Consider the following 25,164-nt stretch of genomic DNA (forward strand, 5'->3'; position numbering starts at 1 on the left):
CAGACTACTATGCAGGAACAAACGCAAAGAAAATTCGTATCATCATACTCGTGAAACAAATCAAGACTGAAATCAAAAAGACCACACTGAGCACAATCATGCATGAACATAACTTGCTTTCCACCATAATCATTTCTTCGTGGAAAAAAGGAAAATATGCAAGTACAAGGCTTTCCCCGCGGTTTATGGTACATCGCAAAGGGAAAGGCCTCAATACTTGACATGAGCATCAGAGTAAAGGAAAGCGAAAATGAGTATTAAAACCAGGTTAACAAGCCATAACTGGTATACGCGATGGCGACAATAGGTCCCCTGTTAATTCAGCAAACAGCTGATTGGGTAGAGAAATGATAGGTTGAGGGAGGGTCGACGAATGTATCCCTCGAATAAATCGTGTCAAGAGTGGGTATCAGAGCACTGTGCGACCTTCAACCATAGTGTGAGAAGGGGTACACGTCTGACGGTGAGGATGGACCCAATTTTTTGTTTATCGGTAGTCATGGGAGAGCAAACTCACCCTCTGATGACTGCCGGCGTCTGAGTCTCTTTCAAGAAGCTGCTCTGCATGTGAGGGTGATGAGCATAGTCGAAACGGGTTGGCGATGATGAAGCTGCACGGGGGCTTGAGCTGACGGGGCTAGCAGACGACGAGCGGCTATTCCCATAGTCGATGCCCAAGATCTCAGTCGCACGCGGTGAGAGAGGAGGCGACAAGGATTGTGCGGGGGAGGTGCTGGATGTGCTCGAAGAATCGGGATGCGAAATCCCATTGTTAAGCGAGTCGTTGGTGCCACTAGAGCCTTTCGAGGAACCATAGAAACAGAACTTGTCGACCAGTTCTTTGTACACAGATGAATCATGGTGAGGTTTGCTGGACAAGAGGGACGAGGGCTTGACGTGTTCCGAGTGTGCAACTTGCGAGCTGATCTCGCTGACTGCAGACGCCTTCTTGACATGTAGACCTTCCGTCAGGACAGGGTCGCCGTTCACAGGGTCAGACTTGGTAGTGTCGAACTTTGCTCGAGCGGTCAGAGTCGTGCGATCATGAGTTGGCTTGGTCCGCATGACGGCGGACAAGGAGGCCCCAAAATCATAGCGATTGCCGAACGCTTGTCGCGCTTGCTTCTCGCGGGCAGCAGACATTCTGTGAACCTCCTTCAACAGATCCTCGGATGAAGATTCTTCTTTCAATGTCTTCTTGGGACGACCAAAGGATAGATAATCGTTCATATCCTCATCAAAATCATCGAGCGAGGACGGCATCGAAGAAAGACGGCTGTTGACGCCGGCAAAGCTCTTGCTGCGAGGAAGAGCTGGGCGCGAGCCTGCGGCGGACGGGCTTCGCGGCTCAGGTCGTGGCCGGGGGATACGAACGAAGTTGACTTGGTAATTCATAAAGTTGTTGTTGTCCCAGAATTCCTGCCCAGCCACGCTATAGCGGATGCAGACAAACATAGTTTTCTGTTCCAAGTTTGCATGGTCAGTGAGCTTGATGCTGAAGGTAAACCGGTCATAGCCGTCATGAGCTTGCTTCCGACGGACATCGTCACTGTATTCCGCGGTAACTTCAGAGACGGTCTTCCAGTGATCGAAGGTGAAGCGAGCCGCAACGTGCTTGTGAAAAGCCAAATTGGCAACCGCCACCACGCCAACCAATGTATCCTTGTCCGATGATAGAAATAGCCGTTCAAGTCGCACCTTTTGAAGAGCTCGAGAGGAAAGATCCTTGGGGAAGTTTGAAAGTCGAATCTCCCACTCGAAGGAAGGCGCCTCAAAGGGAAATTCCCCTTCGTTGCTATAGTCCTCCACAGGAGACGTGTTGGCACTGACTGCCTGTGGCTTGTCCAACTGCAAGAAATGACGAATGTGTTCGAGCTGAGAGTCAAAATGCACCGCCTTGGCGTAGGTGGGGGTACCCGGCATGCTAGATGGCCGCCGCCGTGCCGACGGAGGGCGAAGAGCTGGTCTCACAAGTTCTCCTGACTTCTTTCGCACCATAGGCTGCTTCCTCTGGGGCTCATCGTCCCTCTCACTCTCTTCCGGTGAGCTTGTCAAAGCTTCTTCATTCTTGTGGGAGATAGAGCTTTCGGTTACCGACCGAGAGTGTGAGATTTTGCGAGCCTCCTTGGTGAGTGGTGGACGAGAAGGCTCCTGCAGTGCCGTACTTGACGATGACTTCTCTCCTGCTGCTTCCCTTTCCGGAGAAGGCGTCCGTCGCTGCTCAATGGACCTCACAGCCGCCTCGAGTTCCTCCAGCTTCAGTGCATCCCGGTGCCGATGCGTCAACTCTTCATCACTTGAGTTAGGAGCCGACTCCGGTGGAGATATCACTGCCCCTGGAGGAATCATGGCATCGCTTATCGGAGGCGGGGATTGCCGGACACTAGCCAGAGTGTCGACAACATGGTTAGTCTTAAGAGGACGATTGTCAGCTGGTGGGAAGACAAAGGCCTTGTTGCTCGACGGGCTTCTTCTGTGCCTGCGAACATAAGCGGTAGATGAGTAGGAACGTGGGAGGTGCGGACGCCCAGCTTTAGAAGGGACGGTGGGTGGTGAGCTGGGACAAGAGTGAGAGAGGGGTTGAGAGTGTTCGATGTGCTGCGCAGAAGGCGACGACTTCAACGGCGCAGTGTATGGCATCCGGCCGGACTTGTGTGGCTAGACACAAGGTGCAGGCTGATGGTAGAGAGGTCTGAATGGAACAAGCTGAAGATACAGCGTGAAGAGAGCAACCTTGATCCACAGACGAAGAGATCAAAGGATGAGTCGTTCAAAGAAACGGCCCCTGTAAATACAATCTGACCGAGAGTTAGTCAGGAAGAATTGCCTTTGTCAAGACAGTATAAAATCAGGACAGTGGCAATGGCCTCTATCTGATGTGCAACCTCACACCAGAGGCAAATGACGGTGTCAAGCGGATAGGTTGTTGCCGAGATGAAATGATCTGGCTCAGTGAAGAAGAGAGAGGAACCAGACAGAAAATTGGGAGAGATTGGAGGTGAAAGGGCGTTTGCATTATCAGTAGAAGGAGCGTTGGAGCGCAGTCATGTCACTGTCCGGGACGAGAGAGGTAACGAAGGTATCACGGTACAAATCCTCGAGTGACACAAAAGAGGAATCAGGATAAAATAGGATTCGAGAAAAGGATCACCGCCATTCAACGTTTTCGGAAGATAGCGAAAGAAAAGGAAACATTGGCGAAAAGGTGTGTGTAGCATTGACATTGCACGATTGCGAGCTGCATGTACATACCTTGTGGACTCGACATCTAGCGGAGAGGCAAAAATGGTGAACAAGAGGACGGCCGGAAGTTGTAGGAAGGCAACTGGAGCAGATGGGAGGAACACAGGAACTTTAAAGTTTTACGGGGCCATGAAAAAAAGAACGAGGCGCAAACCGATAACGGACACCCCCAATGCTGTGTGAGGATAGGAAGGACAAGAATTAAGGTAGAGAGAAGAATGGCAAAGATAGATAGCGTAATGGAGGGGGAGGAAAGTATATGAGAGGCGAAGAAAGAATGAGTGATAATTGAAGAAGAGGGAGCCGCAGTAATAATAATAAAAGGTCCCAGTGTAGGCGCAATAAACAGGAATGACAGCAACTGATAAGAAGAGCAGATCCTCAGTCTACTAAGGTTAGATGTAGAACTACCACCTATGGTCCAGAAGAAAAAGAACCCAGAAAATCCGGTATCTAAAACATCAGCCTCTTGCGAACCAAAGAACTAATCAACATACGAATAGAAGTGGAGGCAAAATTGATTAAGGGGAGATGTCCTAAGCGTTCAGATTACAGTATGGAGTAGTAGCATTGCATCTTTTAGTTTGCTTTCTGATCTGCTTTGACTTCATTTTTTTATTCATCTTTATTATTGTACGATGATAAAGGGAGGGGGAAAAAATTCTATCCGCCATGACCGTTGAATAAAGAGAGGAAGTCGGCCAAGCATGTACCTAGAGGTACTACTGCACATTCATAGTTGCCGCAGCGCCCGGAAAAGGACGACAGACGAGGCGATGATGGGAAGATGGTGTATTATTGGTAATTACAGGCGAACTTTAAAGCACGATCGAACGGTCTGGGAGACTGGGACAGTGGGACGATCCCCAGAAGGCCCAGTCAATGCGTTCCGTTTAGATAGGTGGAGCCATGGCTATCTGTCGGGGAGCCTTGGACTCCGGGTGTCAAAATTGTAGGTAAGTTGTTGTATGACTGTATGACTAGTATGATTTTCCCTTTGCTATCCCGGTCGCTCTGACATCCGGTGGTTTGACAAATTACACCAAAACCATGGACATTCATCAGAAAAGATGTAAGTCTGATAAGCTAATTGCTTCATTAATAATCAAGCGGTAATGCTGTTGTTAATGAATAATAGGTACCTAGTCTCTATGCATATTTAATACCTGGTCACATAGGTAATCTCTTTTCCTCTCGAGTGTAGTCTGTGTATGTATGTAAGTAGGTATCTATATGTGGCTTGGTGGAGGACAGTTGATCGTCGAGCCTGCATGTTCGGAGTATTGTGGTCCACTTTTTGTAGATTGTACATCCCATTGCATACATACGTAGGTATCGATGTATGTCTACACTACTGGAATGCCAGAAATCAAGGAACGAGCGTCCTCGTTTGGCGACTGACTGGATTGACTATCCATCATCGATCTGCGCATCTCGATCTCAAGAATCTCTGATCTGGGGTCAATTTATTACTGCAATGTGTTTTTGTTTCCTTCTCTTCTCTTCTTATGATTCCTGGCAGAAGAGGTGTTGATAAGAGAAGCACTGAACCAGAAAAACGTCAATTTTGAAACTCCACGTTCAGGAGAACCCCGGCCAAGACCCAGATGTCCCAAATAGGTGATACCTCCTTTGGAGTATGTACTTGGAAGATACACTCCGGTGTGCGGTATAGGATGATGAGATGATGTACTCTGCTGTCAACGAGTAGTGCCAGTATCTAACTACCTACCTACCTTAGTAGTTCTCACCCCACTCGCCATATCAGCAAGAAATGTGTAGAGCGCTATCCTGTAGCCCCTAATTAGCGCCAGCCTCCCGTTCGCCACCACCAACCAGAAACAACAGAAGCTCCTTCCACAGTGGTCTCGGCAGGTCTAGATACTCTCTGCATCAAAAATGTTGGGAGAAAGAAAGTGTCGTGAGGTCTACTATACGGAGTAGATTTTGATCATATCAATTGCAAAGGAGACCCCAAGTACAGTATTTATTGACGACTTTGGCCCCTGGAATAGCTTTTCTAGCGGGGAGTGCACGTTCACCTTCGATTATCTGTATCACCAACGGCCAGAATTAATAATATATGTGCCACTGTCTTGACAAACAGAAAGTATTTTCCCATCCCACTTCAGCTTCAGTCCCACCAGGGGCACAATTCAATTGTAGAAGACTTGTCCATTTAGTAGATTGAGAACTCTGGTGAGAATCCTGATAGCGGATGATCTTGAAACAAAACCCTGTTTTTCCGTTTTCCTATTCGATCAATACGAAACTGCATCGTATCTCTTCCGAACTGCCCGGACTGTGGGGGTTTGCTTTACGGGATGGATATGCCAGGACGAGTCCGAGCAGGGACTGACTCTAGTAGGATGGTAACGAGGACATTTCTTTGCATAACGTTTAGAGCTCACGACGAAGGCTCGTGCTATTATACAGACTGCTCTGTACACTACAAAGAGTGCTACGGTAATTTCAAAGATCGTAAATGGCAACAATACCTTATTAATGACGACAATATAATGACCCTAATTATTAATGAGTGGAAATATAGTGAAGATGGCGTCTAGAGGTGTACATAGTTGACTAGCGTTGAGGGGGGGAAATGCCAACCAGCTTTTCCTTGGAAATTGTCCTCGTCTGACGTCAGGATCCTGGTCCAAACTTGCTTCCAACCACTTATTGACAGGAGTGTTCTAAAAAGGTCAATACCTTGGCAGCTTTGACTTTTTCTAGCTGGGGTGGTACGCTGAATCATTGGACGTTTCCTGTGCATGTACACCAGTCTGCACGGACATTGTGGCTGCAGCTCTTCCTTGGCTATTGGGCCAGGCCATTGACAGGGTTCTGGGTTTTCTCGCTTGCGAAGCTTTGAAACTCCATCACCTCATCCATCGCTTTTGGTTACAGCTTTTACCTCGTTTGGAAGGTCTTTCTGAGTAGTAAGTATACAGCATAATAATTTACTAGTTAATCGTTGAATATTTAAGGGCGAGAAGTACCTCTCTATTCAGAGGCTTTTTGGATATATCCGATCCTTCAACTGCAACTGCTTTGTAGTGCTCACCGATATCATCATTGACTGTCGGAATGAACAACCATCTCCTGTTGCTATGGCGTGGCCTAATGAGCGTTTGAGTTCACTACTCTGTAGGTGAGTACGGAGTACTAACTTCGAAAATTCTTCATATTTCAATCATGTCTCATCGGGCGCCTTTGGTGATCATGGGTATTAATTTAATTTCTGTGTCTATATTTAATAATGCTTCGCGTTGGGAGATCAGCGCACTGCTCGTTGGCGCTTGTCTCACTTACAATCGCAACACTTCCACTCCTTATCAGGAGAGAGTATCTGTAAGGTAGTATACAGGCTTCGCTGGCATGCTTAGCGCAGCAGAGTTTTATTCGCCACAGTGGCACTCTTTCCCGACAACTTCGCCTATCAATCTCATATATCAACAGCAAAGCTTTAGTCAAAACTTTTGATACTAGGTACTACTCAATATCAATCGGAAGAGCTTACCTTCCTTGGAAAAAATCATTATGTTGAGCTGCGGTGGTCTTGACTACGGATTTCCGCGATCAGTCATCTCCGCAAGGACCTCTTCCCTACCGCTACTCTACTGCAGGCAAAAACTCTTGCCCTCCCTCGCGTTATTGAACTTTGAGAGAGATTGAGTTACTGATAGTCTGATAGGCCTTTGTGGTATCAATCAGACCCATGGTTCCCACAGTACAACTCAAAATCTTTGTAACTGTCCGCTCATGCTGTCGGCGCAAGGAGAAAATTCGGAGCCCACATCAAACTGCACGTACTCATTCCTCAATCACACAATGATCGACTCCTTGACTCCGGACTCCAAAACTCCAGACTCCAGACATGGCGGATACCTTTTACCGTGCAAATAAGCTAGGGGTCTAGATGCGGTATTGACCCCTCCCGAGAAGACCACGGACACTGGTCTGGTTGTATATACGAGACCCCTGTTAGACCATGGGAGGTACCTCCCGATCGTGGAAAGTTTCGGCTCAGCCAAGTTGAAGCACTGATTGGTTCGCTGGACATTAGTCAGTCGCATTATCTACATTGAGGTTCGCTATCTTGAGGTGACTCGTTGTTGGACGCCCGAGCGGGCTCGGCGTGACGCCGTCCGATGGTTGTGTTAGACCCTCTGTGCTCCACTCCACCTCTTTCTTCAGTGGACCTCCTTCCAGATCGCCCAGGTATCTAGACTACACTGATACCCTCTTGACACTACAACTATATTCGGGCCGTCAGTGCTTCTCCTCGAATTCCCCTCTTGATCCTGACTAATAATCAATTGACATCCCATCGTAAGCTCTGGATCTGTCTTCCGAGCTCTGATACTTTCGCTTCGCACAGCACGGACACTGCGCAAAACCCACGTCTCCAGATTTCTCTTTGACTTTGCACCAATGCCAAGGAGGAACGCTTCGGTGGAGGCGGTATGCTTTTGCTTTGCAATCTGCATGTCTGGGTTCCGTTGAAGGCAGTGCAACTCAGGCTCTCTCCTCCATCACTCTATGGATTATCCGTATGCGGCGTGCAAGGGCTCAAATCTGCGACTGGTCAGAGTTTTTGACTTTGGGCCTTATCTGAGTTTTTTCTCCCTCCCCTCTTGGCGCACCGAACTGGATGTGCTTACGCCGAGCTCGCCCTCTCCAGAAGCTCAAACTCAATGACTGCGGTACGTTGCTGTAATCTGTGCTCTCACTCGACGGAGAACTACCCCGATCTTGTCCCCGGTCAGCACTTTGTGGAGCCTGGGGGGAAATATGTCGATAACTTAATGCCAGCTTTCCGAAATCGGTGGATTCTATGCCGCTTCTCTGATAGGCCTAGAAGGTGGGGAGCTCCACCAGCTGTTTACCGCAAAGGAGGGGCTTTATCATGGCCAGTCCCGCCCGACTGTCTTCGTAGCAACTACGAGGCTACCAGCGACTCAGCAAGTGCAGATGTTGGAAACTGATGCGCATGTTCTCCAGGCGTCAATTGAGTGACCCCATGGGGAAAAATTTTGTTCTCGGGAATAACCATTTGCATACGGCTTCACAATGATAATATGCGCTCTAGGAAACTCCTTGTTCATCAACATGCCAGCGGTATTCAAGCTAAAGTGAAAGGTTGCGAAACACGGGTACCCAGTGTATCCGAGGAGATACTCTTTTTGTCAATCAGGTCGATCTCCAATATTTGACGTTCCTAAACAGCAACGCTCGGTTACAGTATGCTCCAATCGTTGTCTCTACTGACAGTCAAGCTTGTGCCTTCACCTCGTCTACCTGGTTCGCGCAATACTCGAGCATGACAGCGGAGCTTCGTGATGATGAAGAAGACCCCAGCGACATGGGAGAATGTATGCATAGATCTGCATCAGCGGGAACGAATTGATATCGCTCCCTGCCACCTGACATTGACGACGACTAAGTGCTAACACGGGGGGAGGATAAATTGTATACAAACCTACCTGTAGCACGGATGCTGTACCTGGAGAACAGCCACAAGCCACACCAGTCTAAAAAAAATACATAGATACCCTTAGCTACAAACCTTTCCTCCCTACCAACAGAAGCCTGCGCAATCAGAGGATATAATTTCGTTCAGCTACCAGCGACGCCCCACTCACAGCAGCATCGATGGACGGCCAGAACAGACCGTGCTGCAGGTGAGGCAGTAGTGGGGAGCTTACATGCTGCTCTAGTGCGCTGCAGCGGTTGCAGTAGACTGAGGCCAAAGCACACTCGAGCTTAGTCGATGGCCATTTTAGAGGCAGTAATGTTCTATGCTGATAGGCCTAAAGGCAGTTGAGTGGTAACCATGACCAAAATATTTTAATTTGCATGCAGGCTGAAACCGACTAACTACTAAGGTACCGTCCAGTTACCTTTTTTTCCCCCGCCCAAGTCTGTTTCGATTCTGCATACAACGAATAATATTGCAGCAACAATGCACAGACATCTGTTTTGGAGGGTGGATTCCTTGCCAATCTTCAAGACAGCTATACAGCTATCAGCTATATTCGGATATCCGTGCGACCTAACCTGGGATGTGCTACGGATCAATCGGGATCACGTATATGTACATTATTGCATGGATGAGAAATGCATCCAACCAGTGAAACCGCACCCTCGTCTCATCCCCCACGATATCGTCTATTGCAAATGGCTGCGACACCAATGACCTCGTTCGCCAGGTCTCTCTTCATCCCTGGCTCTCTATCCATGCAGCATGAAAGATAGCTATACAGGACACATGACCCCTGACAAACATCAAACATGCGTCCATAATCCGCCTGTCTCTATAGCTTCTGCATTACCTCCTCATCCTCATTGTTTCACTCGACCCCCCGACGCCTCCACCTTGGCCTTCCTCAACGCCATCACTCTCCTATTAGTCCGGATCCCCAACATTCCGATATGACAGCCATGGCTGTCTGTTCAACTGGACCGGGCGTGTCTAGTACAAAGCATATGTCGAAGTTCACGATCCTTACGAAATGGCAATATACAATCAAGGGGCCCATCATTGCTTTGCAAACATCCGAGCGCGCAGAAACCCCGGGAGGGGCTTGTGCTTCCCCTCTCTCTGCCAGCGACGCCAGCTTAGGTTCCCGATGACCATCTCCAGCGTGCTCGGGGCACCAATAGACGGCAGCTCGGAGTTCCAATGGACAAGCAGGTCTGGATCTGGTTCATCTCTTACCCGTCAACAATCCAGATATACATTCACGGATGGGTTTGTATCACTCTCCTCCGGTCGGCAGGTACATCACCAGTCCATTATACCTCTGGACCAATATGACTGTTGCGATATTGCCCCAACCTCAATCGACAGCATGTCTATGGCACAATGATATGCATAAAAAGTATGCAACGCAGCCGAGTCTGCAATATCCAGCCACGATAATCCGCCAGGTGCAACGACCGAGTGCGGGGTGCAGCAGTGCGTAACTTCCCTGTCCTCTGCCAACTCAGCATCGCCCATGATCACGGTCAAAGTGACCGCCATGGCAGTCCCAAACTCAAGCGCACGGCCCTTTCATATATCGAGATAGGCATCAGTTCAAACACTGATTCTTCACTTCCGTATTCAATATCAAAGCCATCCTTAACCCCGCATGTGATGGCTGATTCTGCGCACATCATGTATGCGTCGGCTAACGCTCAGCAGTTACGACGTAGACACGGTCACAATCCAGAGTTATCTCCGTACTCCGACGGACACAGCACAGACACTCTGTCCCAGAGTACAGAGTACATCGGTACAAGATATCTACATGATAGAACCCAACCGCCACTAAGAAGCACGATCTACACCGCCATCTCAACGTTCCTCGGTGGCTGATATCCGCGTTGTCCATTGGCCGCTGGACCGCCGACAAGATATAAACTTCCAACCTCAATCGCACCTCCCTAGAATGGACGCACGGAAGGCATCCTCGCCATCGCAATCGCCACTGGTCTTGTCTCGAAACTCGCGTTGAACACGCGTCCGCGGGAATCTGCAAGACATGTAGATACACGACGCAGACGTATACGTAGACGTAAATGTATGTCATGTCTCGCCATCGACGTAAGTAATACTAAACTCGCCACAGACGCAAAACACATGGTGGCAATCGCAATCGTAACCGTAACCGCAACCGCAATGGCGACAGCGACAGCGACATCGTTGCACTCGGACGACAGAACAAAGATAGAAACAAAGGTCCACCTCCATCCACGCCGTGCGATCTCACCAACATCGCCACGTCCCTCAGAGGGGAGAATAATTTGTACCTATACACAGACTCGGGTTTCCCTTCTGGTAATACCTGCCCATATCCATACGGAGCGCTGAAGGGGCAACTGCGACTTTCAGTTCGCAATTACCTCTCTGTTTCTTTGCACAGTAGAATGGCTTGTCTCAGATTCTCTAGGCGACGATGCAGAAGAGCGAATCATGTATCCAAGAGCAGCCGGATTCGATATTTGCCTGAGAGCTGGCATGTAGGACATTGTACTCCGGTCATCGGAGGGGTGGGGTTCTATCCTGACTTCTACGTGATGGCAGCTGGCATTACTGGCAAGATGTGAAGTTGATAGGAAGAGCATGATATCAAGACCAAATTAGATCCTTCATTAAATATATCTCGTGCCTAACCATATGTGCTACAAAACAGAGGACCTCCAGGGTATAGTAGGAGAGAAATAGAAGAGAGGAACAAAATCTATCCATCCAAAGACCAGCTTCGTGATGATAGATAAGAAAGTAACCAGAAGCAGAGAAACAGCAAAAGTTCATACAGCCGCCAATATACGCGATGCAAATGCAAGGAATAGGTCGCCCTATATCAAGTGTATCAAGACAGTCTGTTTTGTCTTTCCGCATACCTGCCACCGATGAATAATAACTGGGTATTAAACAGATATTGTCGCAAGAAACATGCACGTCGTATCAAAAATCAGGTCTTTCATCACAATCGTTTTCGTAAGTCATCATCAGCGTCGTTATCATCTGCTCGTGAGGATAAATCAAACACTTGCAGTCCTCCGTTTCACCACACTGGGTTTTTGTGCGTATGCAATCAACAGCCGGAATCCTGTTCCTCGTTTTTGACACTCACGGAGAACCCGCGTATCGGCCCAGATACTGGACGTGGCATCCCCGTTCGGCAGAACTGGGATCTCATAACATCTCGTGTACCACCAGCGCCCGACTTTAGCGACAATCTTCCGTATCGACTCGTCGTTCGAGGGAGAGGGGGAGGGATCGGAGAGTAGGTCTCCAAGAGACAGGTCCGTGTCGTTGGATGGCGATTTGCCATGTACTTTCTGTTGTTGCGCGCTCGTCGAGGAACTTGTCAGAGCTGAGAACGCAGTAGATGGCGTACCCGTGGCAACGGACGTGGAGGGATTTGAAGACGAAGTGGAGGAAGATGAGGCGGAAGATCTGACAATCACGCCCGTCACCGGAATCCGCACCATGCAGCGCCGCAAACTATCGAACCCTTGTAGTCCCAGCAGCTTCTGGAGGTTGTCACTCGCAGGCTTCAAACTGATATTCGCGTCGGACAAGTATGTCTTCTCCTTGAGCATCCTCACGGCTTTGCGGGTCCGAATTCCCATGTTCACCATGTCCAGATCTAGCACACTCATCTCCATATAACCCCCAGGGCGAAGCACGCGCTTGCATTCTGACACAATGTTGTTCTGGACGCTTTCAGAACATGCAGATGGAAATCGCAAGACGGTCACCGTAAAAAAGCTCTTTGCGAAAGGAAACGGTTGTTCCAAGCTGGACTGGTGAACCGTATGATGGTTCGTTGGCGGTTGCCAAGCAGCTGGATGCTTCAACGTAGTTTTCGCGGGACCGTCGGTCAGGCAGTAGATGTCGGCATTTGGGTAGGTGAGGGCGCAATAAAATGACCAGTCATCATTTCCCAGTCCATCGATGACGAGAGTCCGCTCTTGCTCGCCGTTTTTAACATGATTATGCGCAGGACTAAAGAGTACCCTTCCAAACGACAGCCAACGGCTTGTCATAAGAGATCCTGAGCGTATGTTGGTCTGGGCGGTTGGCCCCTCTCTATCGCGCTCGGCAATGTCAAACAGAATGGTATTCCGTTGCCGGCAAGTCTCGAACGTCTCGGATAAGTCCAGTGAAGACGAGCTGAGGAAGGCTGCTTGTTGCTCAACAGGTGCAAGTGAGGCTGAGTTGTCATCTACCTTCTCACTGCTTGTTCGCCTTCCATCTTGATCATAACAGTAGCTAGCAATGATGTCACTGAACGAAGGTTGGGAAGAAGGGGCAATGGAAGAGTGGAGGGCCGAGACTATCGCGGAACGCCGCAAATGAAACGAGCCATCACTTGGTTGAGGTGATGAAGGAGTGAGAGCCACGGTCGGAGTGTCGACGAGTACAACAGGGGAGCGCCTATTGGCATTCGCGTTCATCTCTGCTTGAAGCGCCTTGCTGGCCATGGTGGCCATTTCGAGTTTCCCATGCTCGGTGGACTCCCCAGGCAAAGCACTTCCTGGAATCTCTGGTGAAAGAACGTGGTCAATGAGATCGTCATACTCGGCCCAGACCTCGTCCTCCGTGGGGTCTGAACCCGGCATCGGAATCACAGCAGTGACAGCTGCCAAAGTTTCAGAACCGCTTGACGTTGAAACACCCGAATCCTTCCTCGGTGAGAACGTTAAGAATTCGTCTTTCGAGTAAGGGCCTGAAATAAGATTGAGAGCAGTCGCTACCTCAGGATCGCCAAAGGGACGGGTGGGGTCAAATCCAAGACCCAACGGACGACGAGGGGCCTCATTGGACTGAGCTGTGACCGTGGGCTGACTCGAAGGTTGCAATTCGAAAAGATTCTCCGTCGCTGGAGCAGCTATGGACGGAGAATCTGCCATGCTAAAAGGCCTCGAGAATGATTGAAGTGCTGGTTTGTGTTGCCGATCCCGCCTCGAAACCACTTCAGGAATACGGCCGACGGACGCCAACCGTCGTGGGCGTCCATTAGATGCGCTTGCCTTGGATTTGGGGAGTAAAGGATCCTTGTTAAAATAGACCTTTGGTGAAGCCGGGCGATCTCGACAGAACTCGCCTTGAAGCTTCGGAGGCGATGGAAGCAGGATAGATTGGCTTTGCTTCCTGATATTCAAGGCAGCCGGAATTTCCACTCGTGAGTCCAAATCCTCAATCTCCGTCGGAGGTGACTCCTCAACATGGTTGATAATATCTTCCAGAGGGTGGGAGTCGGCATCCACCAAGGCGTAGTGTGCGACAGGCCGGGATACTAAGACTGGGGAAACTGTAGCATGGAGCTGAGGGGCGTTGGGAGATACAAGCGGCTCACGAGTTGGTTTCTTCTCCTTTTGCGCGTTTCCATGTCTCTGGAAGAAACTCCACTTGAATCCTTTGGTCTTTTTCTGGGGTGTTTTAGGCTGCTCAGTCGCCGTCCCACTTCCGCTTGACCCTTCGCCGCTCAACAAAATCCGAGTCTCATCAGGACCCTTCGATGGCCGAGAGAACGCCTTTCCAGATCCAGTATTGTTGGCCTCTGCATGGTCTAGTCTGCTAGAGCTTGCAACAGCTTGATTAGATACCGGCAATCTAGTGTGAGTTGAACTGCTCCGATAGGGATTGCGTTGCTCGTTCTCGGCTGTCGGGGCAGGTAACGAGTCCGTTGAGTAACCAGCCGAACTCGAACCTGAATACTTGACTAGACTTTGAGCAGATTCGACGCTGAGACCGCTCGTACTCTTCCCACTCTGTGTCTTCGTCAACGAGGCACCGTCTATGCCTCCACCAGTGATGAAGACTGGCTCTAGACGATCCAGCAGAAAATCATCGAGATCCAGATCTGGTCGACCTCTAACGCTTGTCTTGGTGCTGGAAACCGATTGCGGTGTGCTGCGGTTGGTGCTGGTTGACCTTGCTCTCGTATCGCTGTTGCTGCCGACCGTTGCCTTCCGACCACGCTGTGCATACCTTCCATAACCCTCATGGCCTGTCCCAGCTGCTGGACCCTTGCGGGTGTGTCGATCCTCGAGCTTTTGTACTTCCATTTCAGACTTTGACTTCTTTGAAAAGAGACCGTATCGCCGCGATTTCGCGGGGCTCGTCGCATCCTGCTTTGTTTTAGGTTCTTTTGTTAAAGTCCGCGGCGATTTGCGCATTGACTCTGGTGAGCTAGGTATGAGTGAGGGTCGTCGGTTAGAAGACCTTGACTGCAACGAATCGACGGAGGTGGCTGCGGAGACGTTTGAGACCAAATGACTTCTCCCCAACGCGACGGAGCTAGCTCCGGATCCGTGTCTCCTGTGACTCGCCACAGCGCCAGGAGGGAGGTTGCTACGGATCACAGGTGACGGCTCAAGCTCTAAGCGGTGAGTACCCTCTCTACTGGGCCGTGAAGGTACATGCCCTGAACCACTGACCTCGCCTTTCAATGCCGATGCTGTGAGATTCCCGGAATCCCCTGCGGCACAACTTCTTTGCTCCTCGAATGTCTCTGAATTTTCCGTAAGGTTTGATCTGGCCATTCTCGGGAGGCTGGACTTTGTCGATGTTTTAAGCGGCAGTTGATTTCCAGTCGGCGCAGCAGGCTTTGCGGAACCATATTTGTTGGGAGGATTGTCGAAATGATTCTTCGTTGACGTTGACAAATTGCTTAACCCTGCGCCAGCGGTCATGCCTGGGAAACCGTCGCCAGCTGAATCCAATGGATCATCTTGTGAGTCGGACTTCTGCATTGTAGGTGAGAAGATGGGGAGTCTAGACTCGGAAGGGCTTGGGTGCCTGAAGCGAGGACCGACCTTCGCGGAATGAATAATCCCAGGGGAATAGGAGGACAGTGAGGTGGGAGTTGAAGTCCTGCTCCATATCCCCGGAGAACCAGAGTATCTTGTCGACGGGCTGCTAGCCGAGACAAAGATTGGGGTCGGAGGAGGTAGATTTTGGGTGTTGACTGTAGTTCGTAAACTAGCAAGTTCACTGGGCCCCTGTTCCACTGGTTGGGTCCTTGCTTTGCTTGCAGACTGTGAGTGCGAAGAACTAGGCGACGGCTTGTGTCTCGCTTGCATTGCTTGGTCTGATGACGGCTGGGAAGCAGGATTCGCAACATGATCGAGGGGAGCACTGCTTGGAATGATCACACTCAGTTTCTCAGGTTTCGCCGATGTTGCCTTGAGTCCGTATATCTCGTTCTGCCGACCAATTGTGGGTGCTCTGCGACGCAGCACTTTCCGTCGTCTTTCGCTAGTGGATTCTGAGACGTGGGTCCCCACCGTAGGACTGGCCGGACTTGGCACAGGTTGAGCTTGAGGTGCCGGAATGGAAGGGGGTAAAGCTGTTGACGGTGATGGATGAGTGTTCGCTCGGGGAAGTAACGACATATGGACACCGCTAGTGGACGAAGTCCGCGAAGCAGCTAAAGAGGCTTGCACTCCGCGAGCTTCTTCTGCATCTGAAAAGGAGGATGATCTGCTATTTCTTGCTGTTGGGCCTATTGAGTTCGAAATTTGAACCCTCGAGGGTAGCGCAGAAGGACCATAGGTTCTAGAAGAGGAGTTCACCACCAGAAATGTCCCGTTTCGACGCTGGGAGGTAGGATCTTTCAGCCTGGGGATACGACCGCCCTCGGATTTGTACGACGACATGGTGCAACCCGACTTTGATATCCGGCTCCAGTCCGAAGACCAATGTTTCAGAATCGAAAGGAAGTGGAGATAGGTATGGAATCATTCCGCCTAGAAGTTGTTCTTCCCCGTTGTATATAAAGCTGCAAAACCGTGTTTTCTGTAAGCATTGGTCAAAAGCCGATTACGGTGCCCATACTTACTCCTTCTATTGCATCCTGTTTGACCTCGAAAACAAAAGTAATGTGGCGTTATCCAGTGAATAGGTTGAAGAATGCAAACAGGCCGCGAGAACAGGGGTATCTACCGCTGGTACGGAGTAGGGAAACGACAATATCAAACGCTTAAGCGAAAAGATGCAATACGTCGTACTAATCGCGAAGCTTGCAGTGCAACAAGAATCGCGATTCAATGTGGTAATAGTTCGTAAAGCGACACGAAGACCATATGAAGGTATAAAATATAGAACGAACAAAAAAAGGGAAAAAAAAAGTGTAGATTAAAAGTGAACTGTCAAATTATAGTTGAGCCGATCAGGACATTGCAGCTGCTTCGCCACAATACCGAGTCACTCGTGGCTAAACTGTCAAACAGGTCAAGCTGGAGCTGCACGAACACGTCAGAGAAGGCAAGAAAGATACAACGATGAGGAAACTTATGCAAAGGAGACCAGCTGCGTAGGACGAAAATAGGAAAGGGAAAAGAAGAAGAGAACAGAATGACAGTCAGGTAAGAAAGGAGGGGGAAAAATGATATTTGACCCAGGAACAGGGTTCCCCAAGAATTGCTGCAAATCTGCTTTTGGAGGGTTTGAACCCCGAGAAAGGAGATTTGCAGGCCAATCAGAAATTCTTTTGTATTGCAGAAATTAAGTGGGGGACGAGGAATTTCAATAATGACATGTCGAAGTGCAGTCCCTATGGGTAGGCTAGAACAGGTAAATGTGATGCGAATTGTGCGATCGACGTTGGCGTCTATCTTCGAGATCCGATGTGACCAGCACAATCATTGGCGAATGGATTGCAAAACTTCGCTTTCGAGAAAGCTAAAGCCTCGCATATCCTAAATACGTCGAGAAGCGTCTTTTTTAGTAGAGCAAATGGAAATTAGTGTAGAGCACTTTATAGCGGTTGGGGACAGGATCGTGCACAGTATCAGGCATTTGGATGGAAGTATCGAAAAAGGGCCCACTTTGGGATCCAGTCCGTTTGCCTTGAGAATTTGCGACATTAATGGGGAGCGCAATGACCGGAATGACTTGACAGGTTGAGATGGAGTTGAGTGGCGGAGATAGCGGAATGCTCTTCGTGTGCGCAGTCCTCCTGATCGGGGAATCCTGATCGTAAAACACATCAGGTAAGTCGCTGGATCAATTCTGCTGGTACGGAGTAGCAGCAGAGCAACATAGCTGGCTGATCAAATCATAAAAGCCTTGGTAATTCTTGCTTGGCCTTGACCGTCGTACATCTGGATGTTGGACGATGATTGATGAACTTCATCGCACTAGTATCGGACAATTTGGGGGAGTTTCTTTTCTTAGCTGTGGGTGGATATTAGTGTGCAAGTCATGTGGTGGTCACTGACCAGTCTGCGTCTCTGCCACTGTTGGTCTGCCTCGCAGTATCTAGTCTACTACAGCACGAACTAAGAAGATTAGTTATGCCTCGAGGCGTCCCCGGCGAGGCCGATACGGCGTTACCAAAGCCTTGTCGATCATTGGCAAGCTCAAAGGCATGCTCTCGGCTGGACGCGCATGGCTCTGCAGAGTAACACAGTTCGACATCTTTACTACTATTCGCACTCCTGGTAACTCTTGCATACGGTGGGAGACCTGCCAATGAACATGGCATGATGATGGTGGTTTCCAGCTGAGACACTTCCCATTCTGTTATTATCCCGCCAATTCTGATGTTCTATGGCCTCACCGCAAGGTTCGCCCCGTCCCTTTTACACAACCATGGATAGGAGAAGAAAGGACGAGAAACGGAGAAGCCACCTCTAAAAAACATGGTCCACAATTGTAACGGACAATGTCAGAGCATTCGGTTGAACAGTCCTCAAGCCAGCCAGTGACTGTGTACAAACGCCATCCGACGAGACCTGAGGCTTGAAGCCAAATTGGCGGCCCTGCCGATATGGACCCTGATTGGACTGACACCATCTATGGTTTTGGAATTTTGCACCCGAAATTTGTGGAGTCGCTGAGCCGTGGGGCTTCTCTGATCCGCCGCTAAACGAGCAAGGTAGCGATTTTCGTACTTCTGTGATTGAACGGGATACTTAACGGACGAACGAGACGCGGGGCAATACCGGTTTATCCACCTGGATTGAGAACGATGGCGAAACAGGGGACTTTTAAAATAACCGTATTCGTCAGAGGGAAAAAGCAATGACCTTTGTAATGGCCTTGCCTTCGGGATGCCAGTGGAGACGGCGGCAATTCAAGTGTGCTCACAGGAGCCGACTTGAGGTCAAAAAGAAGCCTATCCATATATACGATCACGGGGTTGCCTGTACATTCTTGCAGTTGTCGGTTAGAGTTTGAAAAAAAGCATGCAAAGTGGAAAGGAGCAAGATAGTAGACAGAGCTCACGAGATTCTCAAGGCGCTCAATGATACGAGGATTGCGATGATGGCTTGAAACCTCGTGCTCCAGGAAGCTGCAAGAGCAGAGAAGGCTGCCGATCATCGCGATCATTAGAGATCAGCCGTGTAATTTGAGTGTCGAAGGCGCTGGTTTGCTGCAGGAACCACTCGCAATGGCGGACTAGAAATGGGCCTAATGCACTTTTCAGCTGACTCGATCGGCGCAGCATCTCAAGTCTTCCATAGTCAAGCGGAGGCTGTCTATTTACTGTCCTTCTACGGTCTTCGATCATGAACGCTGAAGTAGAGCATCTGGACAAATTATATGGGAGGAGTAAGTTTTGACCCTGAGCGAGATATACAAGACTTATCAGGCAAAGTTGTTTTAGTGACCATGGGCTCTTTAACGCTTTTTTCTTTGTTTATTATACATCTTAATGAATTCATGGTGCCAATATTCCGATCCAGTAATCGAGCCTATTACTTGGTTCTTTACTGCGTCACAATGCCTCAACTTCATCATGAATGAAATAAATTCCACTTGTAGATCTTCCCGTAACGCCAGCAAATTGAAAATAAAGAAACTGAAAAAGGGAGGTCGATGATGAAATGGAGTACAGTTTGGATGGAAGTATCAGCATACCCGACACTATGCCGCAGTCGCAAATCGCTTCTTTCTGGCTTCCATGGCCAGACGATCTTTCTCACTAATGTTACTCTGCTCGCTAGATTTGCCAGCATTTCCTTCATTCCGGTGATTCTGGTTTCGATTTCCACGGCCCTTTCCCCGGAATTTGCCTCTGCCGCCAACATCACGTCGCTTGCCTCCCCGTGATGCTTGTTCATTATCACCCCGACCTCTCTTGCGAGACTTCTCTGTCGGGAGAGCTTCGTCCAGACCTTTGACACCGCTAGCAGGAGTAGGCTGAACCGCCGTTCCGAACCGCTTCGCCCTCTCGAGTTGTTTCTCCGCCTCCGCAATTGCAGCCTTGGACTCCTCGGTAACACCAAACTTCTCCGCGCGAGCCTTGCGTTTCTTCAACTCCTCCTCCATCTCGGTGATGGGCAGCCCCATAGAATAGTCCGGTGCCGGTTTTTCTTCGGCCGGGGCAGCAGCAGCTGGTTCAGCTGGCGCGCCTTCCGTGCCCTCGTGCCCTTGCGCTCCACTCTCAGCCGATGGTGCCGCGCCCTTCGATTCGACTTTCAAATCGTCCGTAGTAGCGGGGTTGGTGTCGAGTTTCTGGTTCGGAACAGCGACCGGGTTGGCGACCGCACCTTTGCCACCGGCAGCAATGGCAGCGGCGCCAGCCTCGGTAGAAGGCTTCACGGCGCTAGTATCAGCAGCAGGTACATCATCATCTTCCCAGTCGATGACGTCGTCCGCGGCGTCAGTCTTTCCGGCAGGGGCAGGGGCCGATGCGGCCTTGGCTTTGTTTTCGTCGTCTTCCTGGAGGCGAGCGACCATCTCTGCCTTTTTGCCTGTGTGAGGGAGCGAGCGAGATTTGAGAATCTCCACTAGCTCCGCGTTTGTCTTCTTGCTGTAATCGGTGGTCATTTTGAAGGGTGTTGAGCGGTGATGGTAGGTGTTGAGTTGTTGGCCTCGGATGTCAACGGTCGAGAGATCTTGCGCTTAGTGGTGATAGATGTAATTGTTACAAATTAGGCAATCAACATACTGCGCTTAGCAGACTGAAAATGAGTTGATTGGGTTGATGAAGAAATGAGTGAAATAAATCCGGACAGTGAGCTGTCGCTAGCTGATGAAGACGCGCTGAAGTTCACGCGCAGTACAGTTAAGCTGTGGCTTGTTTTCCAGTCGTGAACAGATCATGTGACTATGACATATCGCGTGGCCTCACATCTTTTTCCGCCCTGAGATTAGGAATGCTTGCTTCCACAAGGAGTCGCCGCAGTCTACAAGCTTAACCGGAACGTCCGAAAAGTCAACAGCTGAAAGCGCAGAGCTTGGACCCTGGCAGGCTTGGAGCTTCTGACATGGCACCATAGAAGCGATCGTGGCAATTTATTAAGCATTTGAATTTTACATGTACTGCGCCACACTTATGGCATTATGTGATCACCTGGCACAACAGCTCAACAATTCAACTTTGATAGTTTATCTTATTCATGTTTGGCAAGGTGGCAATGATTTGGCTCTGATTTGACCACTAATAGTTCCATGAGTCTGAGGTACAGCTTCCGACTGAATTACTCTGCAACTGTCGAACTGACATAGCGCCTGTGCCTAACATGTTTCTCACGAACATTTGAAGGGCTTTTTGCGAAATGATATCGAGTACTTCCTTTCTATAAGCACAACAGCTTTGTAGTAGCAGAATCATTTCCGATCAATAACAATCCTCTCTGCACCAACCTTTTCCGCCTCCCTGTTCAATGCATCGATTTCTGCTTGGACATACGGAATGCCCGTCTTCAATCTCTCCTCATGCGTGATCTGTTCGATCTCCCCAGGAAAGTAGATGCGATCTACTCCAGCCATTTTCTCAGAGCCCACCACCCTCTGGTAAAGATAATCCATCCGCTCTTTGAATTCTTCCAAGCCCATGAAGAGATCCGGCTTGATGGCGACGAGAAAATGCCCTACATCAGCCGGTTTTGAAGGGTCATAGGGATTAGTGACATGTCCCGCAAATGCAGAGCCAGATAGAACCCCGGAGAACACATCCATCATAACCGCGAGCGCCGACCCCTTCGGCCCTCCCATAGGCAACATCACACCTTCAAGCGCCTTGTGCGGGTCATCCGTAGGCCGTCCCTCGCCATCTAGAGCCCAATCGCTGGGAATCTTCTCCCCCCGCCTGGCAGCCTTGTAGATCTTGCCTCGCGCCGCAATGGAGGGCGCCATATCCAGGATAAACGGCTTCTCCTTGCCCGCCGGTGCCCCGCAGGCCAACGGCGACACACCCATTAACTTCTCCCTCCCACCCCAAACAGGCAACGCAGGCGACGAATTCGTGAAAACCAGACTCATCATTCCCGCGTCGAGCGCCTGCTGCACCACCCACGCGGACATCCCGAAATGATTTGAATGCTTGACGGAGACGAACCCGATTCCGAACTCGCGCGCCATTTCAATCGCCCGCTTCATCCCCAGATGCGCGGCGACGAACCCAAACCCGTTCTGCCCGTCTACCTGGGCCACGACGGGGGTGATCTGATTTAGCACAGGGTTGGCTTTGGCGTCTAGCACTCCTTGCCGGATGCGTTCCATGTAGGATGGGATGCGATTGATGCCGTGGGTGTCCACCCCGCGTAGGTCTGCCCGGACCAGGCAGTCGGCGACGATGGTGGCATTTTCCGGGGAGACGCCGTTGCCTGTCAAGACGGAGTGGACAAATGTCCTGGCGTTGTCTGCTGAGACGTAGTGCTTTTCTGTTGCTGGGTCCATTGGTACACCTGTAGTAGTTCTTGCTTATGTGGGAGGTGCAAAGTGGAAGAGATTAATGTCTCGCAGACTTTTCGAATTCACTCTTAAAGTTCATGCAGTGACTCAGTGCTGGGGATTCCTCAATTGTGGAAAATGTTGATCCTATCGAGCTCAACGTCCCCACTAGATCGGATGGTTGTCCGCATCTCCACCCCGACCTCGGACGATCCCCGCAGTCTTTATATATATAACGGGTGAAGTAAATGACTCATTTTTGAACAAGAGCTGAAATTTGGAACATTTCGCCCAGGTTTTCTCCGTCTACGTTGATTTAATACTAGGTAATATATGAATCCATTGCTGCGTGGTTTCAGGAAATAGATTGAGCAGTGTGGACATGAACCACGGAAAAGTAACACTCTGCCCCAACAATTCAGCAGGATATACGTTACGAGAATCAAACGGAGGATAGATTTGAAGAGCAAGTTAAGCATCGTCCAAGAAGAAGAGATGCAAAAATGAACAGACCTCGTCAACCATAGAACCAATATTCTGCCGCATACTCTACCTCAAACCTCTCATTCTGGCCCTTGCAAGAAGTTGGCGGTTGTCCACCGGATGTGTGTATCCGATATACTTCCTGATATGCCTGTCAGCATAATGAAGTGTCACTAAAGCATACTTAACTACTTACCCGAATACCCAAACCATCGGCGAAGCCAAGCTTCAACCACGGAACATTGTGGTCGTCATCCTTCGAGTGGTTCGATAAGTGAGAGGGCGCTGGTACGCTTGAACCCTTCTTAGCCTGTAGCCAGTCCTTGTGACCTCCGATACGTAGGTCGAACATAGGGGCTCCTGTGCCCGTAAAGTAATGTTCTCCAAGTATCAACCCACTGCTTGTCCGTGAAGTCATTTGACCGAGGAGCATGGCAAAAAGCCCCAGTGCATCTGTTGATACCTTGTTCATGGCAGATGGCAGCTCATGGAGTATTGTGGGACTATGTGAGACAAGGCAGGATGCGTCGAACAGTGTCGCAACAGCGCCAACTGCAACCGGAGACGCAGATCCATCGGGTGACGAACAGGTGTAGTTCTGAGTACCCCGACCAAGTGCCACGTATTTCAGCTTCAATCCGTGAGACGGCGCAGGCAAAGCTGGTTCCGTATCAGACAGTGGTAGCGTGGGGTTGAAGTCAACGCAGTTTTCAATTTGTATCCCATCGAGTGCTTTGGTGATCTTTACGAAATCTTCAGTTAGGACTCGATTGCCGTAGACAAGGGGAGAGGCTTCCGCCACGTTTATTGCAAGGAAAATGCAGATGGACGTCAGGAAATACATGGTGTAATAGAACAGCAGGTTGAGTCGAGCAGATAATGGTCAATATGTTTGTGCTGGCGAATTTTGAGGTTTGATCCTCTGGATAATATGCCCAACAGCATATTAATAGGCGAGGAGATATCCTAACGCATGTACAAAGAACTGAAATATTTGCTCACTTGTCTGTTCATTCCGATATAGAAACCATGGCTCAGCACTGCCATCCAACAAAGCAAGAGCTTAGTAGCCAACATGGTTATAGAGGCAACTCTCTGTTTGGCTATTTCACAGCTGTAGCAAGTGGCGCTGATCCGGTCTCTTTGTGAAGGAGCGTGCAAGGCATAATAAGTGCTGAATTCAATGCCGATGCGTTTGCAATTAGTTCGTTTTTTACAAGGAGATATCTGAAAGCCCCTCTTAGGGAAGCAAAGCCATAGGTCATTCGTAAACTTCAACAACATGAACTTGCTGCTTCCTCCAAATGGAAATACACTGCATGCCATAAGCTCAATCGCTTGGGCCCGGACGATGAAGGCACCCAGAGCACAGCATGAGTCCAGGCTGCGTGCACAATCTAGAAATAGAATATTAGCCGCGCCGTAATCCTGAGGATGGGATACCTACGGCACATGCTGTCTCGAACATATGAAGTCCGATGGAGTCTGACCAACCAGTGGAGGCGCATGACACCTCAGGTTCTAAGATAAACTTTGATAGATGCTACACTTTCAATTGAATAAATGAATGACCGGAAAGATGAGCCAATTGGAAGGTATAGGACGAGGGGCCGTGGTATAGTCATTGTTGGTTGGGACAAGGATAAAACCAACAATGTCGCAATGTTAAGCGCCGCCTCATAAGATCTTGGACTTCTTGCGAATTTCATTCAGTCTGGCAGTCAAACAGACACAAGAAGACCTGAAAACAACTCTCACATCTTCAATCTAGCAGACTCCTCCACAAAGTTAGTCTTGCGCTGTCTGCTTCTGTGAATATGAGAAGCTCGAATTTCCGTCAGTCTTCGATCATTTCCTCCTTTCTTGCAGCCATGATGGGAAACAGTCCCAGCGGACTAAGTAAATGCGCTCGATCACTTGGATTCGCAACTTTACTATACTTTACTATATCCCGGATTGGAAACACGTAGTATCCGAAGTAACTAAGGAAAATAAACAGGCTGGATATTCAGTTGATGCGCCAAGATCTGTGCTGTTCAAAGTCATATGATATTGCTAGTCAGGGACAAACTCATAGAGACCATTAGGTTTCTTGAATTTCTATGCAGGAGAATTCGCTTCGTTTGTTTTCAAAGCACATCTGCCCCAGATCTTTTGAGCTACTATACCATTGTCACCGCGGTGTTGCTGGAGGGGTAGATTCGGACACTGGTTTGAGACGATGTTTGGCTTTCGAGCAATAATCAGTGATGTGATGACACTCTTTATTATTAGGGCGGCACTGGTAACCTACTAAAACAGAACGGCAA

General features: G+C 49.4%; 5 protein-coding genes across 5 annotated transcripts; all 5 read right to left on the minus strand.

Moving 5' to 3' along the window:
* Nucleotides 1-320: 320 nt before the first annotated feature.
* Aspvir_000461 (protein phosphatase regulator GAC1) lies at nt 321-2,640 on the minus strand (the record flags this gene model as incomplete). The annotated part of the gene is made up of 2 exons (XM_043265596.1): nt 321-426; nt 518-2,640. 2 exons carry the CDS (start codon nt 2,638-2,640, stop codon nt 321-323), a joined length of 2,229 nt encoding a protein of 742 aa, XP_043121531.1.
* A 9,135-nt stretch (nt 2,641-11,775) lies between these two features.
* Aspvir_000462 (uncharacterized protein) lies at nt 11,776-16,404 on the minus strand (the record flags this gene model as incomplete). The annotated part of the gene is made up of 1 exon (XM_043265597.1): nt 11,776-16,404. One exon carries the CDS (start codon nt 16,402-16,404, stop codon nt 11,776-11,778), a length of 4,629 nt encoding a protein of 1,542 aa, XP_043121532.1.
* Nucleotides 16,405-19,618: 3,214 nt separating this feature from the next.
* On the minus strand, nt 19,619-20,524 carry Aspvir_000463 (SAP domain-containing protein; the record flags this gene model as incomplete). The annotated part of the gene is made up of 1 exon (XM_043265598.1): nt 19,619-20,524. The coding sequence occupies one exon, from the start codon at nt 20,522-20,524 to the stop codon at nt 19,619-19,621; it is 906 nt and encodes a 301-aa protein (XP_043121533.1).
* A 783-nt stretch (nt 20,525-21,307) lies between these two features.
* Nucleotides 21,308-22,378, minus strand: Aspvir_000464 (Ldh family oxidoreductase; the record flags this gene model as incomplete). The annotated part of the gene is made up of 1 exon (XM_043265599.1): nt 21,308-22,378. The coding sequence occupies one exon, from the start codon at nt 22,376-22,378 to the stop codon at nt 21,308-21,310; it is 1,071 nt and encodes a 356-aa protein (XP_043121534.1).
* Nucleotides 22,379-22,889: 511 nt separating this feature from the next.
* Nucleotides 22,890-23,699, minus strand: Aspvir_000465 (DUF3455 domain-containing protein; the record flags this gene model as incomplete). Its single annotated transcript, XM_043265600.1, has 2 exons — nt 22,890-22,997; nt 23,052-23,699. 2 exons carry the CDS (start codon nt 23,697-23,699, stop codon nt 22,890-22,892), a joined length of 756 nt encoding a protein of 251 aa, XP_043121535.1.
* Between the last annotated feature and the right edge of the window lie 1,465 nt (nt 23,700-25,164).

Source organism: Aspergillus viridinutans, assembly GCF_018404265.1.
Source record: "Aspergillus viridinutans IFM 47045 DNA, scaffold_1, whole genome shotgun sequence".
NCBI classification, from domain to species: Eukaryota; Fungi; Ascomycota; class Eurotiomycetes; order Eurotiales; family Aspergillaceae; genus Aspergillus; species Aspergillus viridinutans.